Source organism: Pseudorca crassidens, chromosome 15, assembly GCF_039906515.1.
Source record: "Pseudorca crassidens isolate mPseCra1 chromosome 15, mPseCra1.hap1, whole genome shotgun sequence".
NCBI classification, from domain to species: domain Eukaryota; kingdom Metazoa; phylum Chordata; class Mammalia; order Artiodactyla; family Delphinidae; genus Pseudorca; species Pseudorca crassidens.
Window position 1 is genome coordinate 7,434,435 of NC_090310.1, and position 22,712 is coordinate 7,457,146.

Below are 22,712 nucleotides of genomic sequence, written 5' to 3' on the forward strand. Positions count from 1 at the left end.
CAGACTTGGAAGGAGGAGCCCCAGGCCCTCGGGGGTTAAGTTTTCCTCGGCCTGGCTCTCCTGCCCTCAGCTCTCTCCCTGGCCCCTCCAAGCTCTTTGATGGCATTAGAGCCAACCTTTTCCAGATGTGCTGAGTCGAGGGGTTTGCCGGAACTTCATCTGCCTCCGCCAGACGGCCCCCTGCCAGGCCGCCTCCCCCCTCTGGTTGGGTTGCCTGCGGCCCTCAAGGCCACATGAAGTCCTGGACTTAGTGCTTTCTTAAAACGTGGCCTGCTTTCCTGCCCCTCCTCAGCCAGCCTGTGTGGTTCGAGAAGCCCACGATGTGTCCACCTCCCCCCCGACTGGACCGTGGTTTGGGGCTTGAGTGGGAGCGGCAGCCTGGGCGGGGGACACTGCCCTCTGGGCCTCTGTCCCTTCCGTCCGCACTTGGGAACGACTAGCTTGGACTGTGGGGAGACCAGAGCCTGGAGGACCCTGCCGGCTGCCGCAGAACTGCGGTGGGACTGCCCATGCCCCTCCCCGCCGGCCCGCTGCTATTAATCAAGAGATTAATAATCTCCTGCCTCCCTTTCTGAAACCCCCACTCCCGTTTCCTGTTGAGTCTCCAGTCTGTCTCGGTACCTCCCAGTCTGGTCCTCCTCGTGGTGGTCCCTGCTGAGGAAGTGGGGCTGGGGCAGGAGCCGGGGCCTGCAAGCTGCGGTGCCCAGTGAGGGAGGGCGGCCCCCCGCCTCCACCCGATGAGGTCTCTGCCCTGGCAGAGTCGTTCCCAGCAGGCAATGCCCGGACGATGGCCCTGTCCTGGCACCCACTGAAGGACCTCACGATGCTGTGGGGACATGGCCTTTGAAGGCCAGAGAGCCATGGCCTGGGCTTACACACCTCCAGTGACGGGCACCTCACCCCTCCTGGAGCTCTTTCTTCATATTCCCTCTCACATGACCTTGTGCACCCAGGGCCACCTTTGGGGACACACAGGACTCATCTGCACCCTATCTAGGACAGTCACTGAGTGGCTGGAGGACTGCGGCCAGGACTCTCAGAGCACCTCATGACCGCTGTGCTCACTGGGAGGGTCCCGGGGACGCTGCAGAGGGCAAGGACCTCCTCTGACTCCTGGGAGGGGTCGGGGGGCAGCTTCGATGTGTTGTTGAGCGGGAGAGAACATGGGGCTCCCATCAGGAGGTCTGGTTCGGTCAAACCTCTGCTGCTTTATCACCTGGAATCTGACCCCCTCTTTGGCCTCAGTTTCCCCTCCATCAAGTGCGGCCATTCATCCCTGCTGGCCCCTCTTTCTCGGCCAGCAGCCTCCTGACTCATTTCCTCACCTCCCATCTCTCCTGTCCAGTCCGGCTGCCATGCCAACACAGGTGGGGTCTTTCTTGAAAGCAGATCTGATCATGATGTTCTTCTGAGCCACAGTGCCTGGGTGGCTTCCCCATGGCCAGGAAAAGGGTGGTCTCCCCGTGGGTACACAAGGCTGTCTGTCGAGGGGTGGAAAAACTATATCAAGTCTTCTGTTTAGTTTTTAATCTACAAAATAAGAGAGAAATTAAGCTCTACTGATTTTTTTTTTTTTTTTTTTGCGGTATGCGGGCCTCTCACTGTTGTGGCCTGTCCAGTTGAGGAGCACAGGCTCCGGACGCGCAGGCTCAGCGGCCATGGCTTACGGGCCCAGCCGCTCCGCGGCATGTGGGATCTTCCCAGACCGGGGCACGAACCCGTGTCCCCTGCATCGGCAGGTGGACTCTCAACCACTGCACCACCAGGGAAGCCTTCTACTGGTTTTTTATACATGCAAAGATGGTAAATAATACCCGTATATATACATGTATAAATTAATAGAATCTCTTGCAGGCTCAGAAATACGTCACTGATCAGGAGCACCCCTGGATACCTGGAGAGCACGGCCAGTCTGCACGGACGCAGTCCAGACTCCTTGCCTGCACTACAGGCTTTCACAGCCGCCCGAATGCCCTGTCTTCCTGTCCAAGCACTCTGCCCCCCACATGCACCAAACTTCACCCAAATTTCCTGGCTCTCCTGGTGCTGGTTGCCTCCTCACCTTTTTAGCTCAGCAGTGTTGCCTCATGTGGGAAGTCTTTGCCGGCTCCTCCTGGTGGATGGAAGTGGCCATACCCTGCTCCCTCTCCCTGCATCCATCAGTTTCCGTGGATGTCATCCTGAGCTCCTCCAGGGAGCCACCCCATCTTGGTTATCATTACAGTTCCTGGCCTGGGACTCCATCTGGTACAAATTATTCAGTGATTGTTTTATTCATTCCACCAGTCTTTATTGAGCATGTATGATGTGCCAAACCCTGAACTAGGCCTGGGGTTAGTGGAGGAGACAGACATCAGACAAATGATCGCACAGGTGCGATCACCCTTATATACTTGTAAGGGTGATAAGTGTTTAGAAGTCAGGGTTCTATGACAGTGTAAATCGAAGGGACTCAGCCTGCAGTGGGGTGGGTGGAATTGATGGGTGGGCTGATCAAGGAGGGCTTCTCAGAGGAGGTGACACTGGAGGCTGCATTGGAGTTAGTGGACATCTTGGGCAGAGGGAACAGTGGATGACAAGTCCTGATACAGGAAGGAGCTCTGGGGGTTCAGAAGCTCAAAAGCCGATTGCTGCTGGAGTTCTGAGTAGCCTGGAGGGGGGGCGGCAAGCAGCGGGGCAGCCAAGGTGGGCAGTGGTTAGAAGTCTACGTGGTGATACTAAGGATTTGGTTTTTGTCCTAAGATTGAAGAGAAGCCAGGAAGGGTGCATGGAGGGGATTTGTGCTTTGAAAACATCACTGGAGCCAGCTTCTGTGTATAGGCTGGAAGCTTGGGCACCAGTCAGGGGCCATTGCTGCTGTCTGGGAGGGTGATGAGGAAGGCTGGACTAGGGCGGGGTGGGGGAGAGCAGTGGGCAGGTAGGATCTACTTGGTGAGTGATCTCCCTGGACTCATCGATGTGAGGCGCCAGAGAGGGGTAGGGTCAAGCTCTCCATGGATACTTGTTGAGTGAATAACAACCCCCTGGAGAATATATGTCCCTGAATTTGCCGAGTGACAGTGAGGGAAGTCCCAGGATCTGCCCTACAGAGGGAACAAATACACAGAGATCAGAAGTCCCTAGAATTGATCTGTCTTGGGAAAAAAAAAACAACTAGGGCTAGTGAGACACCAGATGGGAGACTCCACATTGGATCTGGAGAATTTCAGGGTAGCAAGGGATCTGTATGTTTTTGCATCTCAGCCCAGACTCCACAGGGGGTTCAGAGAGGCAGGACTTGCTCAGCGGCTCACAGATGGGCAGAGATTTATTGGGATCAAGTGTTGGTGAGGATGTTTTAAACCATCCAGGCTACGATATTTTGATATGGCAGCCTGAGCAGCCTAATACAAATACCTAGGGGTAAGTTTAACAAAAGATGGTACACTGCTGAGAAAAATTAAAGAAGGCTTAAATAAATGGAAAGTTACGCCATATGTACGGATAAGGAGACTCAGATTATTAAGATGTCAGTTCTCTACAAATTGATCTATAGATTCCATATAACCTTATCAAAATTATAGTGGGGTGTTTTTTTTGCAGAAATTGATAAGCCAATTAAAAAAGTCAATGGGAATGCAAAGGACCTAGGTGTCCAAGACAACCTTAAAGGAGAACAAGATTGGAGGACTTACATTACTGTATTTCAAGACTTACTATTAAGCTCTATTAATTAAGGCAGTGTGGTTTTGGTGCCAGGATGGACAAACAGATCAATGGAACAGAACAGAGAGTCAAGAAATAGACTCATATTTAAACAATCATTTGATTTTCAACAAGGCACTAAATAATTTAAGTTTAGTGGGAAAATTTAGGCCAAAAGAAGGTCTTTTCAATAAATTGTGCTGTAGCAAGTGGATATCCAAATGGAAAACAATGAACCTTGACTCCTACCTAGCAGATAGTAAAATTTTAAAAATGATAAATTGAACTTGATCAAAATTTACAACCTGATCATTAAAAATACACCTTTAAGGGACTTCCCTGGTGGCGCAGTGGATAAGACTCCACACTCCCAGTGGAGGGGACCCGGGTTCAATCCCTGGTCAGGGAACTAGATCCCACATGCATGCTGCAACTAAGAGTTTTCATGACACAACTAAGAAACCTGCCTGCCACAACTAAGACCTGGTGAAAATAAATAAATATATACATACATAAATAAATAAATTTTTTTTTAAAAAAACTGGTATCAAAAATACTTCCAAGTTAATATAAAAAAGTACACCTTTAAGAAAATGAAAAGGCAAGACACATATTGGGAGAAAACATTCACAATACATATATCTGACAAAGGTCTCTCATATATCTTACAAATCAATAAGAAAGACCCGAAACCCAGTTTAAAAGTGGGCAAAAGACTTGAACAGGCACTTCACAAAAGGAGATATCTAACTGGCAAGCATGAAAAGGGGTTCAAATTTAGTCAATAAGAATTGCAAGTTAAAACCATAATGAAAGAGTACTGCATACACCCTAGAATGACTAAAATGAAAATGATTGACAGTATCAAATGCTGACGAGGTTATAGAGCAACTGGAACTCACACACTGCTGCTGGGCATGTGAACTTGGTTCATCCAGATAGGTTTGGGACAAGTGTTTGTAGCATCTACTAAAGTTAAACATATAACCATCCTATGGCCCATCAATTTTATTTCTAGGTATATACCCTAGAGAAGTGAAAAAGTGTCCACGAAGACTTATACGAAAACACTCCTAGCGTCTTTATTCATCAAAGCTCAAAACTGGAAATAATCCAAATGTCCATGAACAGAATAGACACATTGTGGTATATTTGCATAATGGAATATTATTTAGCAATAAAAAGAAACGAAGGAGTGCTACACTTAACAGCATAGATGAACCTCACAGACATGATGGGTGAGTGAAAGAAGGCAGACACAAATGAGTGCATGCTGTAAGATTCCATTTATCTAAAATTCTAGAACAGGCAAAACTAGTATCTGGCGAGAGAAGTCAGAAGGATGGTTATGTCTGGGGGCTGGATAATCAATTTGGAAGGGGCACAAAAGGACTTCGGGGCAATGGGAATGTTGGTGTAAACATATTGAATAGGTAAGAGTTCATTGAGCTAAACACCAGATTTACCTACAGATCTTCCTCGACTTAACGATGGGGTTACATTCGCGATAAACCCATTGCAAGTCGAAAATGCATTAAATACACCTACTGAACATTGTAGCTTAGCCTAGCCTGCCTTAAACATGCTGAGAACACTTCCATTAGCCTACAGTTGGGCAAACTCATCTAATACAAACCCTGTTTAATAGTAAAGTGTTGGCCATCTCATGTAATTTATTGAATACTGTACTAAAAGTGAAGAACAGAATGGAAGGGTACCCACCGTTATCGTACACAGCTGAAGGCACGTTGGGCCTGAAGAGTGTTTGAAGCATTGAACTAAGATTAATTGCTGCATGATGGGGATGCTACGGCGACAAGGTCGTCAATTTCTCCCTCTTCTGATATGCCTGGAGAATAGCCTGGAGAAGGCACTGGGGCATCGGCACTTGTTGATGGTTTAGCAGGCATAGTGTTCTTTGGGGAGATATCAAGTTTGGACTGTCCGGTTTGTTTCTTCTTTCCATTTTATATTTCTCTAGAGCAAGGAAGAACATCCTGTATCTGCCTGTCAGCTCTTGCTAATGTCTCATAATTGACGTCCATTTCTTCTAACATCCTTACACCGCTTCTGATAGCAGCAAACGTCTCTGCCAGTCTCTTTACTGTGAACTTTCCTGGTGCCTCAGCCATAACTTCTTCCTCTTTCCTTCCTTCTTTCTTCCTCCAGTTCGATCAGCTCCTCAGTGGAAAGTTCTTCAGCTTCAATACCAACAATCTCATGAACATCCTCTTCGTCAATGTCCAATTCTAGCTGTTTCCCAAGCACTAATATCTTGGGACTATTTCATCCACAGCAGAATCTTAGTTAAAGCCTTTGAACGTGTTCACACATGTCTTTAAGACTTTCTTCTAAATGCTGTTCATGCGTTGCCATGTGACTCCTTCCCACGAGGCAGCGATGGTCTGGGTAGCATTTAGAATGTTAAAAGCTTTCCAAAACTCTCAGAGTGTTCGGCCAGATCCCGCCTCTTCAACAGCCTGAACAGACAGTTGGTGTAAAGAGCGTGCTTTGAACGTAGCTGTGGCACCATGGCCCATGGGTTGAATGAGTGCAGTTGCGTTCGGTGGCAACTACACAACGTTGACATCAGAATGCATGTCGCTGGTATGCTGCGGATGCCCTGGAGTGTTGTCTAAGACCAGCAGACTCTTGAATGGGATGTTGTTTTGTCTTCAATATTCTCTTGTCTGTGGGATAAAACACTTCAAAAGCCAGGCTTCAAACAATGCTTATGTCATCCAGGCTTTCTTGTGATGGCGATAACAAACGGGAAATGAATGCTTGCTCACATAGTTGAATGCTCTCGGGCTCTCCGAGTGGTAGATTAGGAAAAACTTTCGTTCGAACCCTGCACCATTTCTACCCCAAAGCAGCCTTCCACGGTGTTCGAATGCCTTGAATCCTGGCATTGTCTTGGGCTCTTGATGAATGTGTGTATGCTCTGGCATTCGCTTCCAGAACAAGCTCATTTCCTCGACGTTCAATATTTGTTCTGGCGAATATTCCTTATCCACAATTACCCTCTGCAGCTCTTCCTTAAAAACTTCGGCACCTTCAGTATTGGCACTTACTGCCTCACCGCTGACTTTCACATTATGAAAATTATGCTGCCTTTTGAAGCATTGGAACCGGCCGTAACTTGGTATAAACACTTGCATTATTTGTAGAATCATCGACACACTTTTTGAGTGTATGGATAGACTTCTTGCCTTAGCCTGGATGGTCAGTAGGCTAAGTGGTATGAACTTCTGTACCTGGTCTTCCATCCACGTGACAAGTTTTTTTTTTTTTCTTTTTCTTTGTTTCTTATTTATTTATTTATTTGGCCGCACGGTGCGGCTTGCGGGATCTCAGTCCCCCCACAAGGGACCGAACCCGCGCTCTCAGCAGTGAAAGCGCGGAGTCCTAATCACTGGACCACCACGAAATTCCCAGACACGTTTTTTTTTTTTTCCATGTCATCCATCAGCCCAGCCCTTTTCTTCACGATGACAGTGAATTTAACCAATGCTGATGATTTCACTGCATCACTCATTTGCTTCTTATCCTTTAAGATGGTCAAGATCGTCGATTGCCAAAGTCCTAACTCACCTGCGATGGCTGTTACTGGCTTACCGCCTTCATGCTGGGCAGTTATCTTGAGTTTCATCTCAAGAGTATTGTCCTCCTCTTCTTCTCACCAGAAGCAGGAGACACAGATGGGCACTTTGTAGACACGATGGGATGGGAAAACGCGAAACACAGTATCGAAAACAATGCTGGCAACACGGTACCAGTTGAGTATTGGCTGTTTACCCTTGTGATCGCAGGGCTGACTGGGAGCTTCCCATCATCACCAGAGAGTACCGTACCCCATATGGCTAGCCTGGGGAAAAGATCAAAATTCAAAATTCCAAGTGTGGTCTCTACTGACTGCGTATCACTTTCGCACCATCGTGAAATCCAAAAAATTGTAAGTCAGACCATCATAAGTTGGGGACCATCTGTGTTTTACTGCATGTAAATTATATTTTAATTGAAAAAGAGAAAACAAATCCATTACAATGTGAGGAGTGAGCTCAGCGCTTTCCTCCCTGGCACTGACCACCACGCATGGCCACATATTTATGTGTGTGAGACAGGATTAGTGCCACCAGCTCTGGCAGAGTGGAGCTCATGCTGCCTCCTTCATTCTCGTATTCCCAGTGCCCGGCTCATGGCAGGCACCCCACACGTAAAACCAAGCTGTGTACAGGGTGTTGGGGGTACTGAGGAGGGAGCCTGTCCGCTCTGGCTGGGGCTGGGGGTGCTCCACAGAGAAGGGGTTGTGGAGTCACACCCTGGAGGCCCTTGGGGATTTTTCTCATCAGAGTAAAGAAGGAGGGGTGAGTAGGCAGAGGAGCCTGCATGTATGTGCAAAGGCCCAGAGGCAGGAAGAGCTGCTTGTCTGTGCTGTGGTGGGAGGAGTGGAGGGGAGAAAGGTAGGCAGGGCCTTATTTGCTGACCTAGAGAGTGTGGTCTTAAGTCTATGGGAGCCATGGAAGGTTCTGAGAGAGGGCAGTCACAAAAGCGGATCTGCATTTTAGAAAGATCAGTGGGTTTGCAGACTGGAGCCCAGGGGAAGGGCTGGGAGTTCTTCACGGAGGGTGAAAAGATGGGGACAGCCCATGAACCCTTGCACCTGCCCTGGGCATTCAGGGGAGATCTGAGGGTCTGAGCTCTGGCCTGCTGGGCTGGGGAAGCAGCGCCACCTACTGGCTCTCTCTGCTCCTGGACTTTGCAGGCCACCATGATGCTTCTGGTCCCGCAGTGGGACAGGCCAGCCTGTGGCCCTCAGAAGGAGGGGGCAGAAAGAGACCTTCTCTGGGGGATGAGCTCTCCCTCCGGTTCAGGGGCCTGAGATCAGTACCTTGTGCAGATGCAGGGAGGAACAATGTTCCCCTGTACTGAACGAACACAAATTAGTATTACTAGGTTCTGCTAATTCTGCCTGGGTTTGGAACCAAGTTCCACCACCTTCTAGCAGGGTGACCTTGATAAAGTTACTGAAGCTCTCGGCGCCTCAGTTTCCTCATCTGTAAATTAGGAATAGTAATAGCATCCACCTGTCAGGGTTGTTATGAGTCAGCAAGTGTAAAGCACTCAGCACGGTGCCTGGTACGTGGTAAGTACGCAAAGCTCTTACTATAGCTATTATTATTTTATCACCATCATCACTCAGGGCACGAAGTGAGGAGTGCCTGGCGCCTTTGGAGGGCTTATGGGCTGCAGGCTGACAGGCAGCCTGTGGCACAGGGGGCCTGAGGGCAGCTGTGGCAGCTGGAGAAGGGCTGGGCCCCGTGGCTAAACAGCTCAGACTCTCTCCTGACCACAGTGGGGACAGGCGAAAGGTGCTGGCCAGGAAGAAAGGGGTCAGATCTGTGTTTCGCAAGCCCAGCAGCTACACGTCCCTTTCTGCTCTCGCACGTGCTCTCCCAGGGAGCCTCACACCCAGCATCCCGGTCCTCGGCGTGCAGACCCGGAAACGGGCTCAGGGAGGTTAAGGAACGTGTGCAATTCACATGGTGAATCAGGGGCAGGGCCCTAAACTCTCAGCTTATGACCCCACAGCCCGGGGTTCCATCTCTTCCATGGTGCAGTGGTCATGGGAGGGATTCCATAGCTTTTCTGGTCCCTCTCAGCCAGAGCAACAATCTTCTTTCAAGAATTAATTTAAAAACTGACTTTTTAAATTGAAATGAAAGCGTCTTCCTTTTCCCAGCTGGGCCAGTTCCTGGCTGGGAAGTTTGCAGCAGGAAGAGGGTGTGAGCGTGTGTGTGTGTGTGTGTGTGTGTGTGAGCATGTGTGTGAGCATGTGAGTGTATATGTGAATGAGAAATCGTGTGTGTGTTTGTCATACAGTCTATTGGGACTCCTCGGACCCAGGCTCGCCTACCCACTTATGTCCCACCAGGCTCCTTCTATAAGGAGTGGTGACGATGACTGGTCCTCTGCCACCCCCCCACCCCCTCCCCAGTGGCCTATGCCAGCTGCTTCCTGCCGTGGATCTGAGAGACCAAAGGCCTGCCTTTGCTCTCGGGCACTTCTCCGTGCAGACTCCTGGCTCCTCACTCGAAAGTTCCAGTCCCTGGCTGCGCACTGCCAGCCCCTGCCCCCACCCCGCTTCCCACTTAGAGCTCCAGAGGGAAGCTGGTTTGCCGGAATGTTTACGAAACATGAGTGAGAGGATTTTTTTTTTTGAAAGAAAAATTAGTGTAGCAGGATTCTTCAGACTTAGTGCAGTATTTCTGAAATTCAAAACCTGACTTATGTATTTTCCTGTCAACAGTGCATCTCAAAGCGTCACGCCTGCTGCCACCAATTACTTCATAATTTTCCCATTCACGATTAAGTTGCATGGCGTCAGCAGATGCAAGTTCTGTGAAGTCATGCAGTTCTGCTTTCAAGAGGAAGTTGTGCAGACTTTATCAAGCAGCCAAGTTATAATGACGCGTGTAAATCGAATAATAAAGCCGAATTTTTGCCCCTCGTGAAAATCAGTCACATGTTCTTGTGTGTGTGTGTGTGTGTGTTCACTGAGGTGTAAGTGATAGATAACACTGAATTAGTTTCATGTGTGCAACATAGTGATTCGATATTTGTGTATGTTGTGAAATGATCACCACAAATAGGTCTAGTCAACATCTGTCACCACAAGTAGTTACACAATTTTTTTTTCTTGTAATGAGAACTTTTAAGATCTGCTCTGAGCGATTTTGAACTATGCAATACGGTATTATTAACTATAGTTGCCATGCTGTACCTTACAGCCCATGACTTATTATAACCGGAAGTTTGTGCCTTTTGACCACCTTCACCCATTTTGCACTGCTCCCTGCCCACCGTCCCCCAGTTGCTGGCAACCACCAGTCTGTTCTCTGTATCTATGAGCTTGGTTTGTTTTTCTTTTTTTGTTTTTAGATTCCACCTATAAGGGAGATCATACAGTATTTGTCCAAGGTCTTTCCACGTTGTCGAAAATGGCAAGATTTCATTCTTTTTTATGCTGAATAATATTCGTGTGTGTGTGTGTACGTGTGCCACGTTTTCTTTATCCGCTCACCCGTTGATGGGTACTTTGGTTGCTTCCATATCTTGGCTATTGCAAATACTGCTGCAGTGCACATGGGGGTTCAGACATCTTTTTGAGTTAGTGTTTTCATTTCCTTTGGATAAACACCCAGAAGTGGATGTTATGGTAGTTCTATTTCTAACTTTTTTTTAGCAACTACCGTCCTGTTTTGCACGGTTTCCAATTTACGTTCCCATCAACAGGGCATGAAGGTTCCCTTTTCTCCGTATCCTCACCAACACTTATTTTTGATAAGTGTCTTTTTGATAATAGCCATTCTAACAGGCGTGAGGTGATATCTCAGTGTGGTTTGGTCCTATATTTTATATTCACTATTCTTGGAGTTTCACAAAATAGTATCAAACTTATTTTCAAGAAAAATTTCAAAATTGTGTGAAAATTTACCATGGAATCCCACAGCGCTTTGCAGGAGCGTTTGGTGGCTGCAAGGGCCCCACTACTGAACTGCAAGTTTTCACTGGAGTGTCTCTCTCTCTCATCTATCAGGCTGGGATTTTCTCAAGGATGGGACTCCGTTTTATTAATCTGTGACCACAGTATTGCCTGTAGTTGATGCTCAATAAATATTCATTGGGGACTTCCCTGGCAGTCCAGTGGTTAAGACTCCATGCTTCTACCGCAGGGGGCAGGGGTTCAGTCCCTGGTTGGGGAACTAAAATCCCACATGCCACGGGGCGCGGCCAAAAAAAATACATATATATATTCATTGGATGAATCAACCAAAAGAAATAATGATTGGGAAAAAGTTGGAGTTAAGTGACTTGTGGGTGGTTGGAAGTTGTACAGGTTCTAATGATATTTTTCTTTTCCTTATTCATTATCTTGGGCTGCCTTAACAAAATATCATGGACCAGATGGCTGCAACACAGAAATTAATTTTCTCAGCCAGCCACCTCTCTGTGTCCTCACATGGCCTTTGTTCAGTGTGTGCATGTGCACAGAGAGAGATCTCTGTCTGTCCTCCTCTTCTTAAAAGGCCACCAATCTTATTGGATTAGGGCCCCACCCCTCTGACCTCATTTAACCTAATTACCTCTTCAGAGCCTATGCTTAAGTACAGTCACATTGTGGGGGTTAGGGCTTCAACATATGATTTCTGGGAGACACAGTTCAGTCCGTAGCAGTCATTTCCCCACCCTAGGGGGCCGCCCTTGGAGATTTGTGGGAAGGCAGAGCTGGAAGGGACTTTACAATGCACCCGACACAGAGAGGGGCGGTCTCTCACCCAGGGCCACATAGCCTGTGGGCACAGAGCTAGGATGATGGGCTCTACTGCCTGGGGGGCTCCCAGAGCCCTAGGCTGGGTGGTTTCAGCAGGAGTGGGATCTGGGGTGGGCAGGTAGGTGCTCACACTGTCCTGACTCTGCCCTTGTGTTAGTTACAGGACTCTGATCAGACCCACGTACAGAGTGTCCTACCGCACAGTGACGGCGCTGGAGTGGAGGTGCTGCCCTGGCTTTACCGGGAGCAACTGTGACGAGGGTGAGTCTGCCGGGGGCAGGGGGCAAGAGGAGGGGGTGCTGGCCGGGCCGAGCTTCAGAGTCTACAGATGCTCCTCCCTCCCCTGCCCTCCTTCTGCAAGCAGCTCTCCTTTCTTCCACATTCCTTCCTTCTTTTTCCTAAGCATCCCTGAACCAAATGCTCGGGACTGGCCAAACTGGGGAGAGCCTGGCACCCTGCCTGTGGGCACAGAGGTGGGGTCCCGTGTGCACTGCTTGGGCCAGGCATGAAGGAGAATCGTAAGCCCTGGCCTGAGGAGGAGATTCAGTGTACAGCCTATGTCTTCTGCTCTGGCTCTGACTTACCCCAGAGCCAGGGCAGGCAGAGCTGGATATCTGGGCTCTGAGCAAATGCAGATGAGGATCCAGGAGCCTTGAAGCCATGCTGGTTGTAGAGTAAGGCAGATGGACCTGGTGGGCGGCAGCAGCAGGAAGGCCTCACCCTGCTGCTCTGGCCCTGTTGCTGGGCAGGTGCCCAGAGGGAGGAGGGGAGGTTGGGACCCAGAGCCAGAGCCTTCCTTCTGAGCCCAGGAGCCAGGCTCAGTCTGGCTCTGGAACTTGATGGGCCCAGAGAGCAGCGCTCAGGTGGCATTCAGAGACAGCAACAGAGCCCATCCCTGCCGCACCCACATCCAGGGACAGTGGGTCCTGCCTGACAAACAGGTTTGCAGCCCACCTGGTTTTCCAGAAGAGCTGGGCAGTCCCAAGGCTCAGGGGTCAGTTTTGAATTTGGAAACAGTAGTTCTCAACCTCAACTTTCTGACAAAATGATCCTCTCTCATCTTTTTTTATTACCTAACTTACTGATTTTAGTTATACGTATATTTAAAATATAAGTACTCTATATGTGTATGCTTTTATTGTAAACTGCCTAAAAGTCATTGGATTACACATAATAGCCGAAGAACAGCAAGGGCAGCAATAGTAACGATGATGGTGCTTCAGTGAGCCTGTGGCCCCAAGCTGAGCTGAAGGAAGGGGTTGGGACATGGCAGCGTCCAGTGGTACCTCCTTCACTGGTCTGTGAGCCTAATTCTGGGAAGGGAGGTGGACAGCCTCAGGGGCTGGCCCATACTTGGGGGCGCAGGACTGCCTGGGCCTTTCTTTGGGGAGAAACAGAAGGGACCCCAGGTGTGAGGGGCTGAGGGGAGGCCTGGCTCCCCCAGGCGAAGGCGTGGGTGGCAGGACTTTGTGCTTTATGTGTTGAATGACCACGGCTCACACTGGGTCCCTTGTTGAGGTCGGAGGCCCTCAGAAGCAGGTTTGGACCATGGTTGTGGGAGAGACCTCTGGTCCCTCCAGCAGAGTAGAGCAGACCTGTCCTCTGGATTCTGCGGGGGGCTGGGGACACAGGGCTTTCAAGGGCAGTGACTGATTTGCCCTTAAGTAACTGACTCAGCGCTTTTCAGTGACCGATAAAATAAATACCATTGGCTCCAGCCGACGAAGTCCTGGCTTGCCATCAAGACTTCAACTGTAGGAGCCCTCCCTAAGCCTCAGGAAGGCTCCCGGGTCCTTCTTTCAGCTCCGGAGCCTCTGAGGGCGCCCCCGCCACCCACCCGCCCCCTCGTCATCGCCTCGGCCAACTATGATCCTGTGTCTTCACGTCGGCCTCCCCCCCCCCCCCCGCCACCCTGCAGGGCTGTCCAGTTCCTCTAGGGGTAACTAAGCCCCACCCGCATGGGGCCCCTTCCTTCCTCTCTTGGAAACACTGCAGTGCTGGAGCGTATATGTTTTTCATCTCTCTTCATATTCTCTTCATTAGAGGAATGAATGAACCACGAGATGAAGTGTAGTCAGTCTCAAAATGTGTAAGTCGTAATTCTCACACAAGTGGCTTGTGAGCGTGCGTTGTATCGAACGCATGGCTTGTGGAACCAGCAACATGGCAAAGCTGATTCAACAGAGATTAGAGAAACTGATACATATGCAGATTGGGGTCCCCAAGACCACGCTTGGGTTGCTGCCCTGAACCAGAGCTCTTGGTGGGACTCAGTCGTGTATACACGGTGGCTTCCTGCATGGCTGAGCTGTTTCTAGCCCCTCTGCTGGTTGAGCTGGCACAAGGGATGCCCCCAGAAATCACAACGTTGGCATAGACTATCTGGCCCAAGGCTCCCAGACCCTCTTATCAGATAGGACATTTCAAGAGCTTAGAGATAGCTCCCAGGAGCCAAGTGCAAAGGCCAGACCTCTCTTTGGGTTAGGTTAATCCTTTACTGATGTGTGTGTGTGTGTGTATACACATATATATGAATATACACATATAGAATGCATATATTTCATACATATTAAAATACAGGAACTATGATTTTTTAAAAATATATATGAAATAAGAACCTGAAATAAAATCACTACGTTAGATCCTACAGGACAATAAAAACAAAACCTTTGGGGTTATCCTTTCTACTGAGCAGAAATCGTTTACATATCCCCAGTTTCGTACAAGTTAACATCCAGCTTTGCAGAACCTTGGCTGTCATACACAGTGAATGGCAAGTAGACAAGGTGAACTTCCCCCAGGAAGTCCCATGGCCCCTGGGTGGGCTCCTTAGAGAATGCCGTAGCGTGACGCTCAAAGGTCAGGCCCTCACCTTTTTGCCCACGTCCATGTTTAGGTAATTCTTGCAGACCGAGTGGACGAAGCACAGCATTTGGCGAGCAGCAGACCTGGCATGTGTGGGGGGCAATCCTTGTCCTCAGGGAAGTTCTGCCCATCGGGACAGGAGTAGGTTCTAGCAGGACTGGGGGGCCCATCCTTCCTGGGAGAGGAGATGTAACTGTGAGCTGGTCAAGTGCCCCCAAAGGTGCCCGCCCTTGAGAGCTTGGCACGTCACCTCCAGAAGAAAGCTCTGACCTGGTAGGCCACGGGGATGTGGATTATCGATGCACTCCCCAGAAACGTCTCGGCGTCCTGAGCTAATTATTAAGAGGTGTCGGCACCACTCCAGACACCGTCAGCCTCAGAATCTCTGCCAGCCCCTCCCTGGTGGAGGAACCTTCCAGGTTCGCCCACTTCGGTGAGGAATGCGTGTTCACCTTAGGGCATGGGGTGAGGCTTGCCTCTCTCAGGGAGTATCAGGGTTGAGCAGCCCCTTCCCAGCTCTGAGCACGAGGGTCCTGGGAACCCTGCGGGGCTGAGGAATTCCTGGGAGCGTGAGGCCCTGGGCTGAGGTCGGGACTGGCTCCTGTAAGCCCTGGTAAAGACTTTGCATTCCCAAGCATGAAACAGTAATGACAGAAGACAAAATCAAGGCGGTGTCCGTGACTTCAGACACATTCCTGAGATGGTTGTGGAGGGGTCTGGACCATGAACTCCCACTCGGTTCCCAGTCCAGCCTCTCTGGAAAGCCAGCAGGTCAGGGGTGCCCTCCTCTGTGGTTTTGCTTTGGTTCAGATGAGATTCCCCGGGAGATGCATCTTTCTTTGCTGTGTCTGGCTTTCCTTCCAAGTTGTCAGGTCTCTGGTCTTACGACTTGGGGCTGGGACTGCCTGGAGGTAGGTGGCTCCTGCCTCCCAGGTGGCCTGTCTCTGGGCCTGCTTCCCCCCTGCTGGGTCTCCCCCTCCCTTTCCTCCCTGGACACCCCAGGAGTGCTGGCCCGAAGCTTGGGGACACTTTCCTCCATAGATAAGTCTATATACAGTTGATCCTAACTATTTGACGATTTTATATTTGTGAATTTGGCCTACTTGCTAAAATTTATTTTTTACCCCCCCAAATCAGTGACCACTTTTGTGGTCATTCACAGCTATGTGCAGAGTGACAGACAATTTGAGTCACCCAACACGTGTGTTACCAGCTGAGGTTGAACAAGGTGACCCTCTGCTTCCTCGTTCCAGTTCTCATGCAAACAAGTGTCCTTTTCATGGTCTGTTTAGTGCCGTGTTTTTCGCATTTTTGTGCCCCTCCCTTTTTTGTGACAATTCCCTTGTCTAAAATGTCCCCAAGCATAGTGCTGTCCAGTGTTCTTAAGTGCAAAAAGACTATGATGTGCCTTCCTGAGAAAATACATGCGATAAGTAAGCTTTGTTTGGCATGAGTTATAGTGCTGTTGGCTGTAAGTTCAATGTTAGTGAATCAGCACTATATATTCAATAAGATGTCTTTCGATAAAAGCCCACATAAAACAAGGTTATGTATTGATTAGCTGATGAAAACGTTGTGACCAGATGCTCACAGGAACCAAATCCTGTATTTCTCCCATGAGTGATGTTTCAGTATTCACTAATTCAGAGTTCTGGGGACTTTATGAAATGTAACTACCATGAATAAGGAGAATTAACTGTATCTATGGATCTATAACATCTATCTAGAAATATTTTTTTTCTTATTACAAAAGCAAGTACGTGTTCCGTGTAGAAAAAGTGAAAACATCCAGAATTATACCTCTTAAGGTAACCTCCAGTCTCACTTTGGTGAAAAGCCTCCAGACCTTTCTCTGTGCTTACATGTCTGTTGTACTCTACATGCTGTTTGATAACTTTCTTTTACACATAAATTGTCATGAACATCTCTCCTTGTCAATAAGGTGCTTTCTCTTGTATCATTTTCAGTGGTGTGGAGTTTGGGTATACACTTTATTAACTATCCCCCACTAGAAGATATTTAAGTTGTTTCCATTTTAAAAATTTCTGTAAACATCTTTTTTTTTTTTTAACTGAAGTAAAATTTACATATACAGAGTACACCAATTCTAAGTGTACAATTTAATAAGTTTTGATAAATGCATACATGTTTCCATCACCTCCCAGAAAGTTCCCCCCACTTAGCAACCTCTGTTCTGATTTCTATCATCATAGATCAGTTTTACCTATTCTTGAACCTCATGTAAATGGAACCATACAGTATATACTCTTTTGTGTATAGTTTCTTTCACTTAGCATAATGTTTTTGAGATTTATTCATGTTGTTACATGTGTATCAGTAGTTTATTTTTGTTACTAAGTATTGTTCCATTGTATAAATAACCACAATTTTATTCACCCATTCTCCTGTGGATAGATGTTGAGATATTTCTAGTTTTAGCCTTTAAGCTTCTGTGAACATTCTTGTATATGTCTTTCTATCAATATGTATGTTTTTACTTCCCTTGGGCAAATCCCTAGGAGTGGAGTTGCTCGGTTGTGGTGTATGTTTAACTTTATAAGAAAGAGCTAAACTATTTTCTAAAGTGGTTTTACCACGTTACACTCCTATTAGCAAAGTATGTTCTAATTGCTCCATATCTTTGTCAACACTTGGTGTTGTCAGCCTTTAATTTTAGCCATTCTGGTGGGTATGAAATGCTTTCTCATTGTGATTTTAATTTGCTCTTCCCTGTTGACTTATGATGTTGAGCATCTTTTTTTTTTTTTTTTTGTGGTATGCGGGCCTCTCGCTGTTGTGGCCTCTCCCGTTGCGGAGCTCAGCGGCCATGGCTCACGGGCCCAGCCGCTCTGCGGCATGTGGGATCTTCCCGGACCAGGGCACAAACCCGTGTCCCCTGCATCGGCAGGCGGACTCTCAACCACTGCGCCACCAGGGAAGCCCATTGAGCATCTTTTTGTATGCCTAACTGATGTGCTTACTAGCCATTTGTATATATTCTTTTGTGAAGTGCCTTTTCAAGATTTTGCCCGTTTTTAACTGAGTTGTTTAATTTTAATAAGAAACAGCCAAATTGTTTTCCAAAGAGATGTTAACATTCTATACTCTCACAAGCACAGTGTTCCAATTGTTCCACATTCTTGCTAAGATTTGATGTTATTAGTCTTTTTAAATTTAGCTGTTCCAGTAAGAATGGAATGGTATGTAATTGTAATTTCTTCTTTTTTAAGACTGTTTTGACCACTCTAGTTCTTTTGCATTTCCATAACAATTTTACAATCCTTTTATCAATGTCTTCCAAAAAAAAGTCTATTGGAATTGGGGTTAGGATTGTGATGAATTTGCAGACCAATTTGGGGAGAATGGAGGTCTTAATAGTGAATCTTCTGATTCATGATCATGGTATAGCTCTCCATTCATATAAGGCTTTAATTTTTCTCAGCAATACTTTGTAGTTTTCACAGTGGAGGGCTTGCTTATCTTTTATTAAATGTATTTCTAAGTATTTCATATTTTTAGTGCTTCTAAAAAATGGGATTGCTTTAAAAGTTTTCATATTATAATAATTTTGCTGTTATTATATAGAAATATATTTGATTTTTGAATATTGACCTTGTGTCTGAAAACCATGCTAAATCCATTTATTAGTTCTAGCAGCTTATTTATTGATTTGTTTGGATTTTCTAAATAAACTATCATGTCTTCTGTGAATAAAAACATTTTTGCTTTTTCCTTTCAAATATTTTGCCTTTTATTTCTTTTTCTTGCCTTATTGGACTGGCTAGAACTTCTAGTAAAATGTTTACTAGAAGTGGTGAGAACAGATATCCTTGCTTTGTTCCTTATCATAGGGGAGAAGTTCTCAATATTTCACAACTAATTATTAAGTATGTGATTAGCAGCAGATTTTTTATATATGCCATTTATCAGATGAGGACAGTCACTTCTAAGTTTGTTGAGAGTATTTGTCAGGAATAGGTGCTGAATCTTATCAAATGCTTTTTCTGCATCTATATTGAGGTGATTATATTTTTATCCTTAATTATGTCAATATAGCACATTGCATTGATTTGGAATACTAAACTAACTTTTTGTTCCTGGGAATAACCTTATTATTACTGGGATAAACTTCTTTTGGATACATTATTCTTTTTTATATTTCCGTATTTGTTATTTATCTGTAATTTGCTTTCCTTCTAATGTCTGTCAGTTTTTAATTATGAGGACTTAGCTGTTCTCATAAAAAGACTTGGGCATTTTTCCTCCTCTATTTTCTGAAAACTTTTTTTTTTTAAGATCATATTGCTTTTTCCTTAAGAGTTTAATTGAACTTTGAGTTCACAGTGAAACCATCTGGACCTGTAGTTTTCTTTGTGGGGAAGTTTTTGATAACAAATTCATTCTCTTTCATCTATATAGGGCCACACATGTTTTCTGTTTCTTATTTTAATAATTATTTACACATTTTAAATTAACTTTATTGAAGTGTAATTTGCATACAACTCATTACGTGTATTTAATTTACACACACCAGAAGTATACAGTTCAATAAGTTTTGACCCCATGAATGAATAATTTTCTACATAATTCTCTTTTCTCTGGTATTCCTCTCACCAAATTTGCCTCAGCCTCCTTGTACTCTGATTTCTTGCTCTTCAATTCAGAGAGATTGCCATGTTCTACATAGTGTCACCCTCATGAGCTCCAGTGCAGTAAGTGCTTCCAGGAATTACCTTGTTTGTTTTCCTTCTCTCAGGAATCAGTGCTCATATTGTTCAATGTCTGTGGACATTTGTTTCATAAATTTCATCCCATTTTCTAGTTGTTTATGGTGGGAGGGCAAGTTCAGTATGACTTAGTCTATCATGACCGGAAGCAGAAGTTACATATTTTCCTTTATTGGGTTTTTAGTTATACTTCTCTGTATCATGTATTAGTACTCCTAAGGATTAAAATCTGTATCCTTAACTTATCATAGTAAACATGGGATTATTCCATGTAAAATGAAAGAAAATTTTAACAGTACAATTTTAACAGTTCATTTATCTACCCCACCATCCTTTGTGCTATTGTTGTCATATGCTTTATTATTTATTTGTTTTAAAGATTTATTTATTTAGGGGTACATTGGGTCTTAATTGCTGTGCATGGGCTTTCTCAGTTGCAGCGATCGGGGGCTACTCTTCGTTGCAGTCCCCAGGCTTCTTGTTGGGTGGTTTCTCTTGTTGCAGAACATGGGCTCTAAGCACACGGGCTTCAGTAGTTGCGGCATGTGGGCTCAGTAGTTGCGGCATGCAGGCTCTAGGGCATGTGGGCTTCAGTAGTATAGTTGCTCCGTGGCATGTGGGATCTTCCCAGACCAGGGCTTGAACCCATGTCCCCTGCATTGGCAGGCAGATTCTTAACCACTGTGCCACCAGGGAAGTCCCTCATATGCTTTAAATATGAATATGTTATAAACTTTACAATTCAATATTATACTTTTTTGCATTAAACAGTCAGATTACTATTTAAGAAGTGAAGAGAAGGAAAAGTAGTCTTCTCTGTACTCCATAATTATCATTTCCAGTGATCTTTATTTCTTCCTGGAACTCTGAGCCTTCATCCAGAATCCTTTTTCCTCAACCCCAAGAAGTTCTTTCAGCATTGCTTGTAGTACAGATCTGCTTGTAGTGAATTCTCTCAACTTAAAAAAAAATTTTAGTAACTATTTTGCCTTAATATTTATCTATCTATCATCTGTCTATATTATATATATATGTATCATAAAATACACATAACATAAAATTTACCATTTCAGCCATTTTAAAGTGTATAATTCAGTGTCATTAAGTACATTCACAATGTTTTGCAACCATCACGCTATCTAGTTCCAGAATTTTTTATCACCCCAAAGGGAAACCTGACACCCATTAAGCAGTTATTTCTCATTCTCTCCTTCCCTTAGCCCTTGGCAACCACAAATCTGCTTTCTGTCTCTATTGATTTGCATATTCTGGATATTTCGTGTAAATGGAATCATACAATATGTGGCCTTTGTGTCTGGCTTCTCTTACTTAACATAATGTGGGTTTTTTTTGTTTTTACTTTTGGCTGCGTTGGGTCTTTGTTGTGGTGCGCATGCTTCTCATGGTCATGGCTTCTCTTGTTGCGGAGCATGGGCTCTAGGCGCGTGGGCTTCAGTAGTTGTGGCATGCAGGGTCAGTGGTTGTGGCACGCAGGCTCAGTAGTTGTGGCTCGCGGGCTCTAGAGTGCAGGCTCAGTAGTTGTGGTGCATGGGCTTAGTTGCTCTGCAGCATGTGGGATCTTCCTGGGCCAGGGATCGAACCCATGTCCCCTGCATTGGCAGGCAGATCCTTAACCACTGTGCCACCAGGGAAGCCCTTGACATAATGTTTTGAAGCTTTATCCGAGTTGTGGCATATGTCTGAATAATGAATAGTATTCCGTTATATGGATGCAATACTTTTGTTTATTCATTCATCAGTTGATGGACATTTAGGTTGTTTCCACCTTTTGGCTATTGTGATTAGTGAGGCTATGCACATTCATGTGCAGGTTTTTGTTTGAACGCCTGTTTTCAATTCTTTTTGGTGTATACTTAGGATTGGGAATTTCTGAATCATGTGGTAATTTTCTGTTTAACTTGCTGAGAGACTGCAAAACTGTTTTCGTAGTGGCTGCACCATTTCACATTTCCGCCAGCAATGTACAAGGGCTCCAGTTTCTACACATTATCTACAGTACTTCATTTTCCATTAATTTTAAAATATTTTTATTGAGTTTATAATTGTGGATTGATTTTTTTTTTCTTTCAGTTATTTTAAAGTTTGGTCATTCTATTGTCTTTTTGCATCCATTATTTCAGGTGAGAATCTGCTGTCATCATATTGTTTCCACACTAAGATTGTTTCCTTTTCTCCTCTGGTTGTTTTAAGAATTTTTTTTTTTATCCTTGCCTTTCAGCAGTTTGACTATGATGTTACCAAGTGGGATTTGAGAAATCCTGCTTGGGGTTGTTTGAGGATCTTGGATCTATAAGTCAATGTTTTTGACCAAATTTGGAAAATTTTGTCCATTATTTCTTCAAATATATTTTTCTGCCCTATTCTCTCCACTCCTCTTGAGATTCCATTTGCATACATGTTAGATTGCTTGATACTGTCATTGAAGATCTTTTTTCCCCTCTGTTCTTCAGATTGGATAATTTCTGTTGATCTGTCTTCAAGTTCATTGACTATTTCTTCTGACTTTTACAATCTTCTGTTAAGCCATCCAGTGAAATTTTCATTTCAGATATTATTCTTTTCAGTTATAGAATTTCTGTGTGTGTGTGTGCGGTTTTTTGTTTTGTTTATATTTCCCTGATAAGATCTCTGCATATAGTTTATTTTTTATCCAAGAATGTATATGTAATAGCTGCTTTTAGGTCCTTGTTTTCTATTTCCAACATCTGGGTCATCTTATGGTTTGTTTGTATTGATACTTTTCCCTCGATTTGGGTAGCATTTCCCCCTTTCTTCCTCCCTTCCTCCCTTCCTTCCTCTTTCTCTCTTTCCCTCTTTCTTCCTTTCTTCCTTCCCACCTACCTTACATGTTAACAACTTTTGCTTGTATACTGGACCCTTTGAATGATATTTTGTAGAGATTCTGGTTTCTTGGAAGAGTGTTGATTTTTGTTGTAGCAAGCAGTTAAATCACTATACATTTGTGAAGACTTGGTTTTTATACTTTATTGGGGTGGATATGTAAATCTCTTAGACCTGGGATATAGCTTTTTCACCTAAGCCATAGCCTTTCTCTGGTTTCAAAGGCAAGCTTAGTTAGG

The 22,712-nt window shown here is 45.5% G+C and overlaps 1 protein-coding gene across 2 annotated transcripts in view; it reads left to right on the forward strand.

Annotated features, from left to right (window-relative positions):
• Positions 1–22,712, forward strand: part of COL26A1 (collagen type XXVI alpha 1 chain) — a 175,306-nt gene that overhangs the window by 61,181 nt on the left and 91,413 nt on the right. The window contains exon 3 of one of the 2 annotated variants that reach the window (XM_067705092.1): positions 12,177–12,280. In XM_067705092.1, coding sequence (XP_067561193.1) covers positions 12,177–12,280 — 104 coding nt within the window. The remainder of the gene's footprint in view (positions 1–12,176; positions 12,281–22,712) is intronic. The other variant, XM_067705091.1, reaches the window with a different exon arrangement.